A 17,921-nucleotide genomic window follows, 5' to 3' on the forward strand; every position below is an offset into this window, starting at 1 on the left:
CCATCGATGTATGTTTCATTAGAATAGAACAATATTTTGCCGAGATACAACTATTTGAAAATCTAGAATCTGAGGGTGCAAAAAAATCTAAATACTGAGAAAATCGCCTTTAATGTTGTCCAAGTTCTTAGCAATGCATATTACTAATACAAAATTAAGTTTTGATGTATTTACAGTAGAAACCCTACTAAATATGGTCATGGAACATGGTCTTTACTTAATATCCTACTGACTTTTGGCATAGAAGGTGATCATTTTGACCCATACAATGTATTTTTGGCTACTGCTACAAATATCACATATTCTGTATTTTGTTTCATTCTAATAGATTATTTTCTATTTCACACTGTAAGATAATATTCTATAGGTCATGCACATATTTTACATTAATTAAGCTTATGAATGCCTGTTATTATAGTGATATCTACTGTATGAAACATACTTAAAATGTTCTGAAAGTAAGAAAAAATATTGTACACATTAGTATAAGACAGGTCATTTCTCTCTCTTTCATTCAAGTTCTTAAGCAGGAAATTAATATTTAACCTAGTAATTGTTGATTGTGCATCATGAATGTAATAAAGTAGCTCACCTCTCAGCCATCGGAGCAGAAAGTGGTCACTCTGGGATGGACACTGGGGTAGAATATCCTTAACATTTTCTCGAAACTTGAGAAAACAGAGAAATAGTTATGCAATGTCACAGTAAGAAGCTGCACAAGCATGCAGTTATCCGTTAGCAACATCTATTCAGGTGCTGGCAACACTGCAAACTTGAGTAGTTACGTAATTTACACAACTCAGCAAAAGAGACATTTACTAACACTGTTCTCTTATAAAAGTCTATTCATTCTGGATTCAGAACGAATGTGAGTCGGCTGTTTTCGAGTGCTCTGTGACAGCGTGGCCTCTCTGAATCGGGAGAGTGTTTAATTCCAAAAACCCGGAGCAAATAAATCCATCACAGACACTTGAGAGGGATAAACAGAAAATGATTTACCTGAGCCAAAGCGTCGGCTTGTTTCGCACTCAGATCTCCTACTCTTCCGCTCATGTCGCCACGAGTACAGCAGAAATAACTGTTTAAAATCAGCTAGAGTCCGAGACTGTGAGAGACTGCGAGCACTCAGTGATGTTTCACGGCCCTCCCACCAGTTGCGCTGCGTCTCCACCGCTAGAGGCGCTGCTGGACACCCATTCATTTGAAATTAATACATAATCCATCATATGATTAACATACAATATTATTATTAGCAACTATAAAATTGGTATTATTATAATTACCATAATTATAGTTACTATAGGCCCTATGTGATAGTTTATTTCATGTATTAGCGGAAGAAATATGTATATATACAGTGCCCTCCACTAATATTGGCACCCTTGGTAAATAAGAGCACAGGTGACTGAAAAAAAACTGCCTTATCCTTTAGATCTTTCATTTGAAAAATTCACAAAATTCTAACCTTTCCTTTAAGTTAAACAATGGAAACTGAGGGGCAAATCTCATTATGAACTAAATGTTTTTCTCTAGTTCACATTGGCCACAATTATTGGCACCCCTAGAAATTTTAAAAGTAAAATATCTCTGAAGGATATTCCCATTAAATATTAAAAAATTTTAGCACACCAGGGTGGCTAGGAGTATAAAATTCTCCAGCCATGACTTTCTGTTCCACAGGATTATAAATATGAGGAACACAAAAGCCAAATTCCCTTAATCATCCATAAAACCAAAGAATGTAGTTCTGATGTGCAGAAAATGTTTGTTGAGCTTCACAAAATAGAAAGTGGCTGTAGAAAAAAGCTAAAACATTGAAAATCCCCATTCCCACCATCAGGGCAATAATTAAGAAGTTCCAATTAACTAAAGATGTTACAAATCTGCTTAGAAGAGGATGAGTGTCTATATCATCCTAATGCACAATAAGGAAGAGAGTTTGAGTGGCCAAAGACTCTCCAAGGATCACAGTTGAAGAACTGCAGAGAATTGTTGAGTCTTGGGGTCAGAAAGAGAGGGTTTCAACTTAAGAAAAATCCTCCTGGCTCACCCAAAAACAAACTCCTGCATATTCACTTGTCAGACATGATTGGAGCTTCAAAAAGGACTGGCTTCTATGGTCAGATGAAATTAAAAATGAGCTTTTTGGCAGCTAACCCACCAGATGGTTTTGGTGCAGACAGGGATAAAAAAGTACCCCATGTCCACGGTCAAAAATACTGCTGTGGACTTATTTGTAAATAATGTTGTGGACCTATTTTTCTGCCGGAGGTCCTGGACATCTTGTTTAGATACATGGCTTCATGGATTCTATCAAATACCAGCAGATAAAAAATCAGAACCTGACTGCCTCTGTTGGAAATCTTATAATGGGCCATGGTTGCATCTTCTAGCAGAACGATGATCCAAAACAAACATCAAAATCAACACAAAAATTGTGTCACTGAGCACAGAATGAAGCTTCTACCATGGCCGTCCCAGTTCCCTGACCTGAACCCTGTATAGAAACTGAAAAGAAGCACCAAGTTGAAGCTGGGAAGAGAAAGATTCTAGAGAATCTAGAGAGATTCTGTTAAAAGGAATGGCCTCTGGTCTCTTGTCAGGTATTCGTCAAACTCAGTAGACATTGTTGGAGAAAACTCAGAGCTGTTATGTTGGGAAAAAGACGTTGCAATATTGGGTGCCAATAATAGTGGCCAACATGAACTAGAGAAAAACATTTATTTCATAATGAGATTTCCCTCCCAGGTTCTATTGATTTACTTCAATTTTTTTGAATGAAAGATCAAAAGGATAAATTATACAGATTTATTTTCCTGTCCACCTTTGCTCATATTTACAAAGGGTGCCAATATTAGTGGAGGGCACTGTATATATACGTATATATACAGTCAAGCCCGAAATTATTCACACCCTGGCAAATTCTGATCTAAAGTTACTTTTAGTAAACCATATTTTTTGACCGGAAATGACACAGGCTTCTCCTAAAAGATAAGACGATGTACAAGAGGCATCATTGCGGGAAAAAATATTTCTCATCTTTAATTTACATTTGAACAAAAAGTGGCATGTCCAAAATTATTCATACCCTTTGCAAACTGTCACAGTCTATGGGAAAATCCAAAGTTCTATACCATTCCAAATAGTCCGAGCTGTTCTAAAGCATCCTAATTACCCTGATTCATTGGGAACAGCTGTTTTAATCAACTCAACAGGTGAATAACAGAAGCTCTCTGCTGTTGGTTTGTGGACAGTCACAGCTAAGACAAAGGAGCTCACGGAGGACCTAATAATTAGTTGCTGTTAATATTATATCCCCACACTGGCTACCGGTTACAGCTCGCATCAAATTTAAGACACTGATGCTGGCATATAGGACAGCCACCGGCTCATCACCTGCTTACCTCCATTCACTAATTCAAATCTACACTCCCTCCAGAAGTCTGAGATCCTCTAGTGAAAGACGCCTCATTGTACCACCGCAGAGAGGCATGAAATCACTTTCCAGAACATTCTCGTTCACTGTTCCTGCCTAGTGGAATGATCTTCCCACCCCTATCCGGAATGCAGACTCCTTAACAGCTTTCAAGAGACTGCTGAAAACCCATCTTTTTCGACACTATTTGACTCAATAATAATAATAATAATAATAAATAAACTTTGTTCTCCTCTCTTTCTTGATCTTCCCTTTCTAGCCTGTACTCATCTAACAACTCCTGATATATGGTATTTTTGAGCACTTCCTATGTTGATCTGCCTCTTTAGGATGAATCACTTGCTGTTTTCCCAATTGTAAGTTGCTTTGGATAAAAGCGTCTGCTAAATGAATAAATATAAATATAGAATATAAATATAATGATTATTATTGTTATTATGATTACTACTGTTATTATAATTTTTATTGTTACATATTTGGTAGTGTGAAAAAGAAAACATTATTTTTACAATATATCTGACGATAACAACAACAATAATATGAATATTGCTTTTTTTTATTTGTATTTATATAATTATTAATATTATAGTTACTATATAGTAATAGTGAGTGTTTGTTACATATTACTGTAAGAAATATAAAAAATATATATGTAAAAAATATAAATATCCAATAATGTAATAATTATTACCATTAGTATTATGAATTATTAATACTATAATAATAATAATAACAACATTATAAAAAGTGACTGCTGCATACAGTATATAGTAAGAATCAAAACATTGTTTTTACATATCAAAAATATGCATTTTTATTTTGTATTCAACATTTAATAAAAAAGTACAAAAGTTTTTGTAATTTAATACACGTCACCTTCAAAAGTTCTCAAAACATAATAAATAATTCATAATTTTATTTTACAGACCAGAAATGAAAATAATTATCTTTACAGCTATTTACAACCGAATATCAAATTCTATTTGATAGATAATTTTCTTTTTTAATAGATCATTCTCTTGCTTGCTTTCATAATGAAGCATTACTCCATGCCTGTCTGATTTGTCTCCATGGCGTTCCTAAAACAGACGCCGCAATGAAGAAGAACACTAAAATGAGACCTTTAGCCAGAGCCTGGGAATACGGCTCACCTGCAAAAAGAGTCAAATTCATAATTCATACTTTAAGTACTTTAAGGCTGAATCAAGGTTTTAGGTTAAAATGTACACAATTTTATAATAGAGAAACATCTGTTTAGGTTCTATGACATTCCCTATTTTAAACCACCACTTTGCAGCTCACCTAAACAGTTCTACAGTGCAACTAATTACATTTTAAAAGCACCAATATTTTTTGCTTTAAACAGTTTCCAACACAGAGAAAAAACTAAAATAATATAGCATATATAAAGCATTGCTGACTCTTTTAACAGAACAGTTTTCATGTTTTTTTTTTTAATCTCCGTCTCATTTTATTAGTAACCATAAGAAATTCAAGCCCTCACCAGTGTAGTATCTTGTAAGTGGGAAGGCCAGCTCAGGCCAGCAAACATCGTTCCTGTCACAGTCAAACTCTGTGAAGTTAATACTGAACCTGCAGCAGAGAAGATACTTGAATTAACTTTCATGAGTTCAAGAGACTGCATGGCTTTGTGAAATAATGTCATATGCAAGCCACAGTTTGAAACAAACAGAAAAAACAAACAGTAAATAGATTTAGAAATTAAAAAGCAACTGTATCTATACAGTAATCTCAATTATATGAGTGCATTTATGACCCACCTGGATCTAGGGGGTTGTGTAATAAGAGGATTGTCGATAAAGGTCACAGACGAGGTCACAGGGAAATTTTGCATTAGCTCTGGGTTTAAACATGGGTTCAGCCTGCCCATACTACACTCTATCCTCCATGTTGTTTCTATGAAACTGAGAATGGGAAAAGATTAATGCAGAACAAACTGGTCCTATCAAAACTGCAAATGCATCCAAACATATCAAGCTCAAACATTAATGAAAAGCTTTCATATTTGCTATCAGGAAAGTGAGGTGATAAGAACAACACAAGGCTGAATGAAACAGTCCTGTACCTAATCTCCACTGCCTGGATAAACGTCTGAGGCACACCCTCCACACTTCCCATGATGCCGCTCCACACATGGATGTGGAGGTGGGTGGGAACAGCTGAACACTCTCCATTGCTGCCCTCTGCTGGCTGACTCGAGTTTAAGACTGAAGCTGAGATACAAGAGCAAAATTGTGGTTTTCAACAGTTTTTATGATTTTGAAAGAAGTGTCTTCATGCTCAATGCTCATTAAGGCTGCATTTATTTGATCCTATTAACTGTAAAAATAGTTAAAAATTAACATTGTTAAACATTACTATAGTAAAATAGTATTCTCTATTGAAACTCTATTGATATATTTTAATATTTTCAAAATAAGTCTCTTTTGCTCACCAAGCCTGCATTTATTTGATCCAAAGTACAGCAAAAGGAATAAAATTGTAAACATTTTTACTATTTAAAATAACTGTTTTCTATTTAAATAGATTTTCAAATGTAATTTATTCCTGTGATGCAAAGCTGAATTTTCAGCATCATTACTACAGTCTTCAGTCACATGGTCCTTCAGAAATCATTTTAATATGGTGATTTGCTGTTAAAGAATTTTTTGTTTTTAATAGAAAGATTCAAAATAAATAGCTTTTTGTGTCAGTATATATATATATATATATATATATATATATATATATATATATATATATATATATATATATATATATATATATATTATACTCAGCTTTTTTTTAACATAATAATAATAATAATAAAAAATTTTTTTAGAGTGGCAAATCAGAATATTAGAATGATTTCTGATGGATCATGTGACTGAAGTAATGATGCTAAAAATTCAGTTTTGAAATCACAGGAATAAATTAAATTTTAAAATTCATTTAAATAGAAAACTGTTACTTTAAATAGTATAAATATTTAAAAATGTTACTGTTTTTGCTGTACTTTAAACATTAAACATTTAAAAAATATTAAAAATCTTACTGTTCAAACATTTTGACTGGTAGTCTACTTTTAAATATATTAAAAGAGAAAACAGTTATTTCAAATTGTAATAATATTTTATAACACTATCATATTCTTGATAAAACAAATGTAGTTTAGTGAGCATAGAAACAAAAATGTTTACAAACAGTAGTCTAGTAGTGATCAAAACTTAAAGCAGCAACTATGAATTTTATAAAACAAAGTATAACTAGAACAGTTCGATATATTATACATATTACAGATAACTGTATGATGTAGTACTCACTAGTAATGTTGACCCAGTCTGATAGGTTGGAAAAGTTAGGTTTTCCTGATGCAGAGACGAGTGTAGCAGGCACTAATCCAGCTAGTATGTCACGCACTGTTTCTCTGTGAAATCAAACACAAAAGAAAAACCTCTGTTAAATGAAAATATTCTATCCACCTTTTCCACACAGAAGTAAGCTTATTGGCAAGACCTCCGGTTCATTATCCAGCATAGGGAAATAACGAGAAGAATAAAAACGTGCAGTAAACAGTGAAACAGTTTGTACTACAAACCAGTGTGCTCATAATTAAGATAATACATTAAAAAAATATGATAAGACAGTAATTTGAAATATCAAGCAGCAAAACAAGCTGTTTTGTACAGTTAAAAATAGCTGGAAGCAGGTGAGACCAGAAGACAAACTCATAAAATTTACAAATGGCTGCACCCGCTCTTACAGAAATAAAAAGGTGAATAGGAATTAACTGCATTGTGCTCTAAAGCCGTCAGCAGTGTGCCTCACCTGAGCTGGCTGCACTGTGTCATATCCAGCAGATTCACTGGAATCATACAACCTGATGTGGAATTGATCCCAAACAGAGCTGGTCTCAGTTCAGCAGAAGAGCACAGCCCATCGGCATCTGCAGAGGACACAGCACAGGATCAAACTAATGCTTTTTGTATTTTTGTATTGATAGATATAGATACGCTACACTACCTGGCTGCCAGAGATTAATTTGGGCCCTCTGTATAACTCCTGCATCAGAGTTCTGAATGCCACCAATCACTGGCCTTTTCACTTGGTAACCTGTACAAACGATAGGAACAAAAACAAGTAATATATGATTTTCTGATCTAAAAATCTTAGAATCTGAAACTGATCGTGGGACTATCATGGGAGTTCCTACAACCTGGATTGCCAGAGTTTGACTGAGATGTTTCATTTCCATTCAGAAACACTGCAGAATATCTTGTGGTCAAAGATACTAAAAGAGAAAGAGAGGTAAGCAGATAAGAAAACAGGTGCGTTGAAGAGGTGTGCCATATTGTAAGAGTTAACAGGAAGACTGACCAGGTACAGTGATGTTTGCAGTGGTCCGTGTCACAGTTATGGCAGTGAGGCCGTTCTCTCTCCAGTAAAGTGAGTAACGCAAGGCCACAACAACATTACCACATTGTTGTGGCACTTGAAAAAAATCATAATAAAAATTATACAATGAAAAACATCCAGTTTTACACTTTACAATAATATTTTCTACATATAGAGTAAATCATATAAAGTAAAAACTAAAACATTGTGAAATATTAAAAATGAAAATAACTGTTTTCTATCTTAATAAATTTTAAAATCTAATTTATTGCTGTGATGACAAAGCTTTTCAGCATCATTACTCCAGTCTTCAGTGTCACATGATCCTTCAGAAATCATTGTAATATACTGATTTGCGGCTCAAGAACGGTTGGAAACAGTTGTGCTACTTAATATTTTTTTATCAAAACCTAATAAATATTTCAGGATTTTTTGATGAGAAAGCTTAAAAGTATAACATTTATCCAAATTGGAAGTCTTAACATTATAAATGATGAATAAAAGTAGTGATATCTTAAATATTTCTTAAAATTAATAATCCAAATCACAATTTACTTGTTCTTAATATTTAAAATTAAAACAATATACATATAATATAAGACTTAAATATACAGTTAATATTAAATTACATTAAAATAAATAACTTCTGGAAATGTTCATGCAACTGACCAGATATGGATTCAAGAGAATCTGACAGAAATAATCTGAGGTCATCGGCTACTTCATCCACAACACTGACTGTGACTACATCTGGAAAGTATGCAAACATATGAACAGTTACACATATTTGCATGCATGCATAGAAAGACATTACCATCAATAGTCTCAAAGCTATATTTATATATATGAAACACACATTCAAACAAAAAATAGACAACAGATATAATGTTTGATATTTTTTTCAATAGTGGGTGCAGGATACTATTTTATTTATGTAAGTGAGGAAAGCAAATAAAATAAACTGTGACATATTGTACCCAAAAAATTCTTCATACAGTGGGCTACCAGTAAAACTGATTCAGACACTTTGACCAGACCATGTTTTGCTTAAGTGTTTTTTATTAAATTGCTAATGCGACCTTTTTACACCACAGACTAAAAAAAAATTAAGCATTGCTTGGTAATTGTTTAACAAAATATTGATAGTTGTGTAAATATTATCATACTAACAGTTGTCTGAATTTTTGGTTAATTATAATCCATTACATGCCTTTCTATCAAATTTATCTGACATTATCAAGATTCATATTTTTTCTGACACAGTTTAACTCTGAGTTCTAGTCATATTTTATTACCATTTTCTAAACTATAGCGAATAAACTGTGATAATGTGAGAACTGTTGAAGGTGTCTGAATAAATTTTGGTTTGACTGTATAACTATAGACTCAGTACAACCTCACTATTTCTTAAAAGCATAATGTTGCAATTTTAAAACACTGTCAAATTGCATAATGTGATATTAGTTTTTTTTTCACTTTATAATATGTTTTATCAGACATGGGCATTTTTTTATTATGCAAGTTCAGGAATTGAATCCATCTTTTTGCAAAAGCTTTGTAAATAAATTTGAATCTTAAGTTTTTACAGGACCGATAAGAATAATTTGTAGTGATGGTATGTCTGATTCAATTGTATCTACTATATCATACTATTTATAATGTATCCAGTGGTGGAAATGGCCAAGGTTCACTGGGGGGACCCTAGTTCATGACATATACATTTTTTTTTTTTTTTTACCACAAATGCAAAGAATCAAAATTTTTTTATGTATAAAATGTGCATGACATTTGGAGGTTCCCCCATTTCAGTGGTTGATGTTGTGTTTGGTTATTAATAAAAGGAAAGAAAGGTAAGAAAACTGTAATATTGAATCTCTACCTCCCCATCCATCTTTAACATCCACTCCCAGGTCACCAGATGGTGATGGACAGGACTCCATCCTCCTCACGCACCGAGACTCAAAGTTTTCCAAAAATGCCACTGGAGCATTTTCCACACACTGGCCCAGTCCAGAGTTCTGCTCACAACACAACTGGGATTAATATTCATATCACATGCACGAATAAGCACACACTCATATAAACTGATACATGCACTAGCAATGTTACTATATCTAACCTGTGGGATGGTGAAGTACTGCTCATCCTTGGTGAATATTGGATCCCCCTGGCGGTAGTTAACGGGAGGTACAGTAGCACTCATCTGCAGGGCTTGGAAAGATGGACTAGGCTTCGGAGAGCTGTAAAAACACATGCAAATTTAGATTTGGAGTTGTTAAGTTCTTTTAAATTAGTACTTTTATTCAGCAAGGATGCATTAAACTGATCAAGTGTGACATTAAAGACATTTAGGTATTGATTTCAAATAAATTTGGTTCTTTTGAACCTTCTGTTCATCAAAGAATCCTGATGAATTACAAGAAATTGCTAAATCAGCATATTAGAATGATTTCTGAAGGATCATGTTACACTGAAGACTGGAGAAATGATCCTGAAAATTCAACTTTGCATCACAGCAAAAATTTGCATAAATTACTTTAATCATGATTAAATAGTCTTGGTGAACAGAAGAGACTTCCTTCTCATCAACCCTAAACATTTTTTGAGTATAGGTAATAATACCTGAATTATTACAAAACTGAAACTGTATAGAAGATAAGGTACTTCTTCTCCTTACACAGTCCCACCATCATAGAAAAGTCCCAGAAAGGGGTTGTTGTCTGAGGGAGAGGTGACACAGAGGAAGGGGAACCAATCAGGGTCATTTTCAGATGACTGAGCTGAGCACTGATACTCTGGAACAGGACTAAAACTTCCCCCGAAAGGTCCAGAAAGACACTGAGTCGCAAACAACCCCAGATCTTCTTGAGAACAGTCCTGAAAGAAAAAAAAAAAGTTCCCTTTACCCTGCATTCTATTTGTTAATGTTTCCAGATCAGATAAGCTTGAGAAAACATCCCATAGAATCATAGATTTCCAGGAACAGCATGACTTTCTGCAAAATGTGCATGTAAAATGGTAAAAACAAACTGGATATTTTTCAGATGAGGGCTGGAAGGAAGGAGATTGCAAGTAATTTAAAAAAAAAAGCTTTAATAAAATGACTAAACTGTGCAGTAAAAGTAGCTAAGGTGGGATTGATCATTAATATGGATGTAACAGTATTATCAATATCATGGTATCGCAAAACTGTCTCATCATGGTCACATGACGATATAAAACAATAGGTCTTCAAAAATTAAAGGATAACTATTGCCAAAATGCAACCTGGGCTGTTTTTTTTTTTACTGTAAACGAGAAAACTTATATCTAAAAGCATAATTACGACAAACGAGCCGTTTTTGAGATTGACCTTGATTTAGTTTTGTGGTCAATGGCCGGTGAATGGGAGTACTAGGGGCATAACTTTGAGCTCATCAAAACTGATATTTTTACGACACTAAGAAGGCTCGACACACCATGAAACTTTGCTCGTAGTATCGCCTGGGTCTCTACACATGAACTCCAGCATTGAGAACATTGTTTGTGTACACAGAGTTTACTAAAAAGAAAGGTTGTTCAAAAGTAATGCCCCTAGTACTCCCATTCACCGGCCATTGACCGCAAAACGAAATCACGGTCAATCTAAAAAACGGCTCGTTTGTCGTAATTATGCTTTTAGATATAAGTTTGTCTCGTTTACATAAAAAAAAAAAAAAAACAGCCCAGGTTGCATTTTGGCAATAGTTATCCTTTAAGTTTTTTAAATATATTCAAACTTCTTATTCTAACATAAAAGGTTAAAAGATTTATTTCGGGCCATTATGTTTTGGCACAGTATCGGTCAGACAAACTAAAATTGAAAGCACAATATGGCTTAATCTCTTCATCAAGTCTGTTTTCACTGTGCATTTCAAAGTGAAGCGCACACTTCTTTCAGGCAAGCAGTTTGTGATCCAGTGTTTTTTGTTCAGAACAGCTAAGTTTACAGTGAATGCAGTGAACTCATTTATTGCATGTGCTGCAAGTTTAGTGTGCGTTTGGAAACGCAACGGCCACCAGTTATGCTTTTTTTTCACGGCAGATGATTATAGCATTTCACTAGATTTGTAGTGAGACACGTTTTTGTAAGTCTGTCTTCACTGAAGTTTTCCATCAAAATAAAAGCTCTACTGCCGTTTCCGTCAAAATAAAAGCTTAAAAGTGCAGTATGAATTGACAGTTAGTGGTTTAAATGGGTAGTGTTACTGCAGTCCAAATTCCAAATATCTCTTTCAAGTGTAGAATAATTAGTAGTAATTAGTAGTAATTTTCCTACTGTAGTGTAAAGCAAAAATAATATACCTATGAAATATTAATTTTCATATATTTTAAAGTGTAACTGTTTTACCATATATGGCTACTAAGCTTTCTTAGTTAAGACCATCAGTTGGAGTGTGCATTAGATTAGAATATATAACATTAAAATGTACAAAATATAATTTTCTTCATTTGAAAAGGTCTTCATTTGTCTTTTTTTTAAATATCATAATGATATCATATTGTGATTTTTTTATATTGTTACATCCCTAATCACTGATGTGGTGAATTTTTCATTTTGGGGGAACTATCTCTTTAATTATTACCTGGTCACAACAGCAGCGTATATCACATGCGCCTGTGGAAACATCACATGGGCAGCGACCAAGAGGCTCAAACACTTGGTTAGGAATGACTGTTTTATTTTCTGCAATAAAATAAAACACACAGTCACACACTCAAGCAATAATTATATATAATATATGTGAGCCTGGACCACAAAACCAGTCTCAAGTAGCACAGGTATATTTGTAGCGAAATTGTCAAACGATCGGTTTTTTATTAGAATATTAAGTAAAGATTATGTTCCATGTAGATATTTTGTAAAATTCTAACCATAAATATAAAAAAACAATTATTAGTAATGTGCATTACTAAGAATGTTTCTCGATTTTCTCAGTATTTTGAATTATTTGCGCCTTCAGATTCCAAATATTCAAATAATTCTATTTCAGCCAAATATTGTCCTATCCTAACAAACCAATGGAAAACGTATTTATTCAGTTTTCAGATGATGTATAAATCTCAGTTTCAAACACTTGACCCTTACGACTGGTTTTGTAGTGCAGGGTCACATGTAAACATTTAATTTTTCAATGACTTCTCTATTAAATCATATTGCATTGCATTTAGGGAATATGACCATTTCATGCATTCCATGAAACTGAACTCATGACCTTGTTGTTGCTAAAGCAATGATTGTTATGTTCCTCATTTGTAAGTTTTCTTCCTTTTCTAAAATAATAAGTGTAAATGTGAATGTTTGATCAACAGCAATACTCATGACCTGGGTATTTCACGGTACTCCAAGAATACTGTGAATATCTGAACAACAATTGTAGTAAAACACACTAGGATGACTACAGCACTACATTTTCAGTAACTTGAAAAAAGACACTAACCAGATGGGGGTTTGTTGGGGATGATCTGAGCATATATCTGGGTCTGGATAATGAGTGAGGCTTTGGGAGTTTCATCCACACATGCAGATACGACAAGAGTCTCCTGGAGACACAGCGGCTCCAGGCAGCAGTCCGGGACAGATGTTTCATTCCTGCACAGCTGCAGACTGCGGTTGAGACTCAGTCGCACCAGGATGGCATTCTGATATTGGTATTCAAAAGAAAAAAAAATGGTATTTAGTATTGCAACATTCTAGTATGGCAGGTGTAGTGTATCAATTTTTTAAAATAAATTCATGATTTTCATTTTTAAAACCAATGCTGTTCTGGTGAGCCTTCTATTAATCAAAGAACGCTGGTTTCAGGTCAGTTATTTCTATCTTCTGCTGGTGTGTTAGTAGGAAATGTCAGTTTACATTTCCAAACATTATTTCTGCCATCAATTATAATAGCCTTATTATTATTATCAATGTTGAAAACTGTTCCAATTATTCTTAATTTCATTCTGCCATCAATTGTAATAATTCAGTGAATTTTGTTTGCACAAGAAGTCTGACAACAGCCAGTGCTCCCCACAGAGATCTGATCTCATCATTATCCAATCTGTCTGGAATGACATGAAGAAACAGAACAAACGAAGACAGACTAAACCCAGAAGAACTGTAGTATATTGGAGTATATTGTCTCCAATAGACTCCAAGAGACCTGCCTGTAAAGCTACAGTACTAGGCACAAGTTCTAGGCACTTAAAATGAGGATGCTGTCAAAAAGAATGTCAGAAATAGATTTTCTTTATCAATGAAGTACTATTTACTAAATTAAGTCAACATTTGGTGTGACCATCCTTTTTACCCTAGATGCACGTGCACATAGTTTTTCAGGTAGCTTTGCAGGTAGTTTTCTTGAGGCACCTTGGAGACGTTGCCACAGTTCTTCTGGATTTAGTCTCAGTTTGTTCCATTTCTTCATGTCATTCCAGACAGACTGGATAAAGATGGTGAGATTAGATCTCTGTGTAGAGCATTGTCAGACTCCTTGTGCAAACAAAAATCTCAGTAGATTATTACAATATTACAAGAATAATTAGAACAGTTTTCAACATTGACAATAATAATAAGACAGTTATATATGGTAAATCGATAATACTTTCACAGTAATTTTAATCAAATAAATGCAGCCTTGGTGAGCATAATGGACTTCTTTCAAAAACATAAAAAAATTGTTCTTTTGAACGGTAGTGTATAAGGAGTTTTTTGTTCAGGTGTGGAGTTCTTGTGGTCTATGAGCCTTGAGCTGTGTTTTTGAAAGCCTCAGGCAGACACTTCAAAACAATAGTGCATGTCATTTAGTGTGATTAGGCCTGATTTATTCATAGTGGAAACCAAGTGGTAAAAATGTACAGTTGAGCCGCTCCTTCTGGTCAGGTTTTTGCTCGAGGCAATTCCCTTAATAATCACAATTCAAAACTCTTTCCGTAAATTTGCAAGTGGTATGGCATTGCAGTTTGTCAAACTTGAATGTCAGGGATATTCCCATCATGTTTACTAAAGAAGTCAACCGGATCAAGTATGATAAAATCTAGTTTTCGTAAACAATAGATATTAACATACAGGTTTAAAAAAAAAAAAACGATCCATTATATACTATTTGCTGAAGCAAATATTACAATATTACCATTTCACAAAAAATATTATGAATAGTATTAATATTCTGTCTGGTGGATGTTATTAAAAATGTTTAAGTTTGAAGTTGAAAAGATTTTTTTTAATGTTTTTTTTTAAAGACATTTATTCTTTTCGAATGCGATATTAAGCTCGATATGGCGTAGCTTGTCAGAGATTTACGTCTCTGTGTATCAATTGCCGCTCCAGCGGAACCTGAGCGGAACGCACGTGATGGAGATTTACTACTAATCAAAGCACCGGCTTCATTGACTAAACGCGCCTCACAATATCGTTCGATATATTGCACAGCCCTAGTAGAAACCACCAGAAAATGACCTACGGTAGTGATTACTTTTGACCTGCTTTGCAAACACCTGAGCTGAGGGGAAATAGAAATGAAACTTATTTCTCATTTTACTAAGATATCCCTAAAAGACCTTTAAAGCCCTGGGCAAATTCTGAAACTCATAAGAATCTCTGTACAAACTATTTTCCTGATAAGGCCATACAGGAAAACAGTAGGGGAATTTCAGTTTAAGAATTTAAAACGTGATGCGTAGGTGTTTGCACCCTGCCTAATGACAGGCTTTCTGGAATGGAGGTTAATAACACCGATTTCATTTTCCTGTAATTTCAACTGGTACTTTACAAGTTAATTACTTGTTGTGTTGACGCTTGTTAACTGCTGTAAATTCTTCCTGTGTTGCATACATTTTCCATGTTGCTGATTCTAATTTAACTTCTAATCAAAGTGGAGACCTTTTTGCCCCTCTTTATGAGATAAACATACCATTAATGCAGCAGGATCAACTCACCTTCCCAAATAATTCATTTGAAAAATTCCACTGTGTTTGAGCAACCGGCCTACAGGATGATGACGGGACGCTACCTGAAGAAGTTTACAAAAAAACATTCATTAAAGACCAAACATTACTGCATACGCATTTGGCATGTTTATACAATTACTAAAAGTGTCTGCTAAATCAATAAATGTACATAGCACATGAAAAAGTAGAGCCAATCAAAAGATGTTCACTTTTGATCAAGGGGAAAAGGACATAAAATATTAAATTATGCACAATTATGTATGAAAAGAGTATCATAACACTATTTCTGGGTATGTAAACACAACTTTGAAGCTCTAGAAATGCTGTCTAAGTAGGAAACACTCTAGAGTTTGAAACCGTGGACCACATAACCAGTCATAAGGGTCCCTTTTTTAATTCATCATCTGAATAAACAAGCTTTCCATCGATGTATGGTTTGTTAGGATAGGACAACATTTGGCCGAGATACAACTATTTGAAAATCTGACATCTGAGGGTGCAAAAACATCAAAATCAAAATCAAAATGAAGTTCTTAGAAATGCATATTTCAAAATTAAAAACAATAAGTTTTGATAAATTTACAGTAGGAACCCTGCTGAAAAAAAAAAACAGCTAGAACCAGCCTAGGCTGATTTAAGCATTTTTTTCGACAAGGGAAAGGTACAAAATATTTTCATCAAACACAATCTTTACTTAATGGCCCGGTTTCCCAGACAGGGCTTAGACTAAGCCAGGATTAGACCATAGTTCAATTAGGACATTTAAGTAATTTTTATAAACATGCTTAGAAAAAAAACATTACTGGTGTGCATCTTGAGACAAAACAAAGGCACTGATATATTTTAAAATCAATCAGTGCAATTTTATTTCAGTTGAAACAACTCAGACTTACATTTTAGTCTAGGACTAGGCTTAAGCCTTGTCTGCGAAACCGGGCCAATATGTTCATGATTTTTGGGATTAAAGAAAAATTGATAACTTTGACCCATACAATGTATTTTTAGCTATTGCTACAAATATACCAGTGGTGCTTAAGACTGGTTTTGTGGTCCCGGGGACCATATTAGTTACTTTTTTTTTTTTTTTTCATTTATCCCTTGTGAAAAAAACAGCTAAAACCTGGTTTTAGCTGGTCATAGTTGGTCAGCAGGATGGTTTTAGACGGGTTTTTGGCCACTTTTCCAGCCTGTCCAGGCTGGGAGACCAGCTAAAACCAGCTACTTTCATCTTAAACCATCCAACCAGCCTAGCCTGGTTTTAGCTGTTTTTTTTTTTTTTCTTAGCAGCGATAACAGATTAAATACAGTCATTTTAGCATCGACAGGGTTTGAAAAATTGTCTACCTGTTGCATTTAAAGATGAAACAGCATTGAGGCTGAAGGAAATTCCAGATACGTTTCCAACCAGAAAGGATGATATTCTTGGACCAGATGCCAGAATAAACGCAGGCTGAAACACTGAAATAAACATACATTCATTTAAGTTACTCCAGATTCATTTCTGATATACATAACTGTTGCATTTGGAATCTAAGAGTTTATTTAAATACTGACTGAGCTATGAATTAGCACATGATTAATTAAAAGTCATTTATATATGCTGCAGTGTACATTCAAGCGGTGTTTCTCCATGGCAACAAGATGTTTGCTAGCAGTTATCCAGCTGACTGACTTTGTTTTGCGATGCACACGGACTGTTTACTGATATTTCATTCGCTCAAAGCTCACTTACCAACATTACAGATAGTTCCGTCATTTAAAAGCACAATAATTATACACATAAACTGAAATACAACGTGAGAGGATGATAATCTTGCCATAATGTGTCGGAATAGTGAGACGTCTTCTTCGTGTCTGCTTAACGGAGTTATTCGAATATTTTCGCTCATCAGCGCCGCTCAGTGTGCTCGAATGACCCAGCAGCTGTGGCTTTGAGGAAATAAAATCAGACAGAAAATCTTAATGGACTTCCAAAAGCCAAACGTTATATTTTAGGGGTAGAGTTAGACTGCAACATTTGGACTTAAAAAGTTCTCTTTTAAGGCGAGACACTGCTGGTGAATAGGTAAAATACGTAACTAATAAATAATGCCTTAACCAGTTGATTGATTACATTGATAATAGAAAAAATGGTATTACA

At 34.3% G+C, this 17,921-nt stretch overlaps 2 protein-coding genes across 2 annotated transcripts in view; both read right to left on the reverse strand.

The window, feature by feature from the left end:
- The window catches only part of sec14l8 (SEC14-like lipid binding 8), a 28,139-nt gene extending 27,001 nt beyond the window's left edge, over positions 1-1,138 (reverse strand). Inside the window, exons 1-2 of the mRNA XM_073840658.1 lie at positions 1,000-1,138; positions 593-668 (exon numbers count right to left, since the gene is read on the reverse strand). Coding sequence (XP_073696759.1) covers positions 593-668; positions 1,000-1,053 — 130 coding nt within the window. The 5' untranslated portion in view covers positions 1,054-1,138. The remainder of the gene's footprint in view (positions 1-592; positions 669-999) is intronic.
- A 3,140-nt stretch (positions 1,139-4,278) lies between these two features.
- Positions 4,279-17,632, reverse strand: tctn2 (tectonic family member 2). Its single transcript, XM_073841287.1, has 18 exons — positions 17,514-17,632; positions 17,126-17,239; positions 15,770-15,843; positions 13,291-13,492; positions 12,436-12,536; positions 10,509-10,708; positions 9,951-10,071; positions 9,711-9,849; positions 8,501-8,581; positions 7,814-7,927; positions 7,653-7,727; positions 7,460-7,549; positions 7,265-7,382; positions 6,760-6,863; positions 5,523-5,670; positions 5,218-5,361; positions 4,941-5,029; positions 4,279-4,587 (listed from the first exon to the last, which is right to left on the reverse strand). The coding sequence occupies exons 1-18, from the start codon at positions 17,599-17,601 to the stop codon at positions 4,466-4,468; spliced, it is 2,124 nt and encodes a 707-aa protein (XP_073697388.1). The 5' UTR covers positions 17,602-17,632; the 3' UTR covers positions 4,279-4,465.
- Positions 17,633-17,921: the final 289 nt, after the last annotated feature.

Source organism: Garra rufa, chromosome 5 (assembly GCF_049309525.1).
Source record: "Garra rufa chromosome 5, GarRuf1.0, whole genome shotgun sequence".
Lineage (NCBI taxonomy): Eukaryota > Metazoa > Chordata > Actinopteri > Cypriniformes > Cyprinidae > Garra > Garra rufa.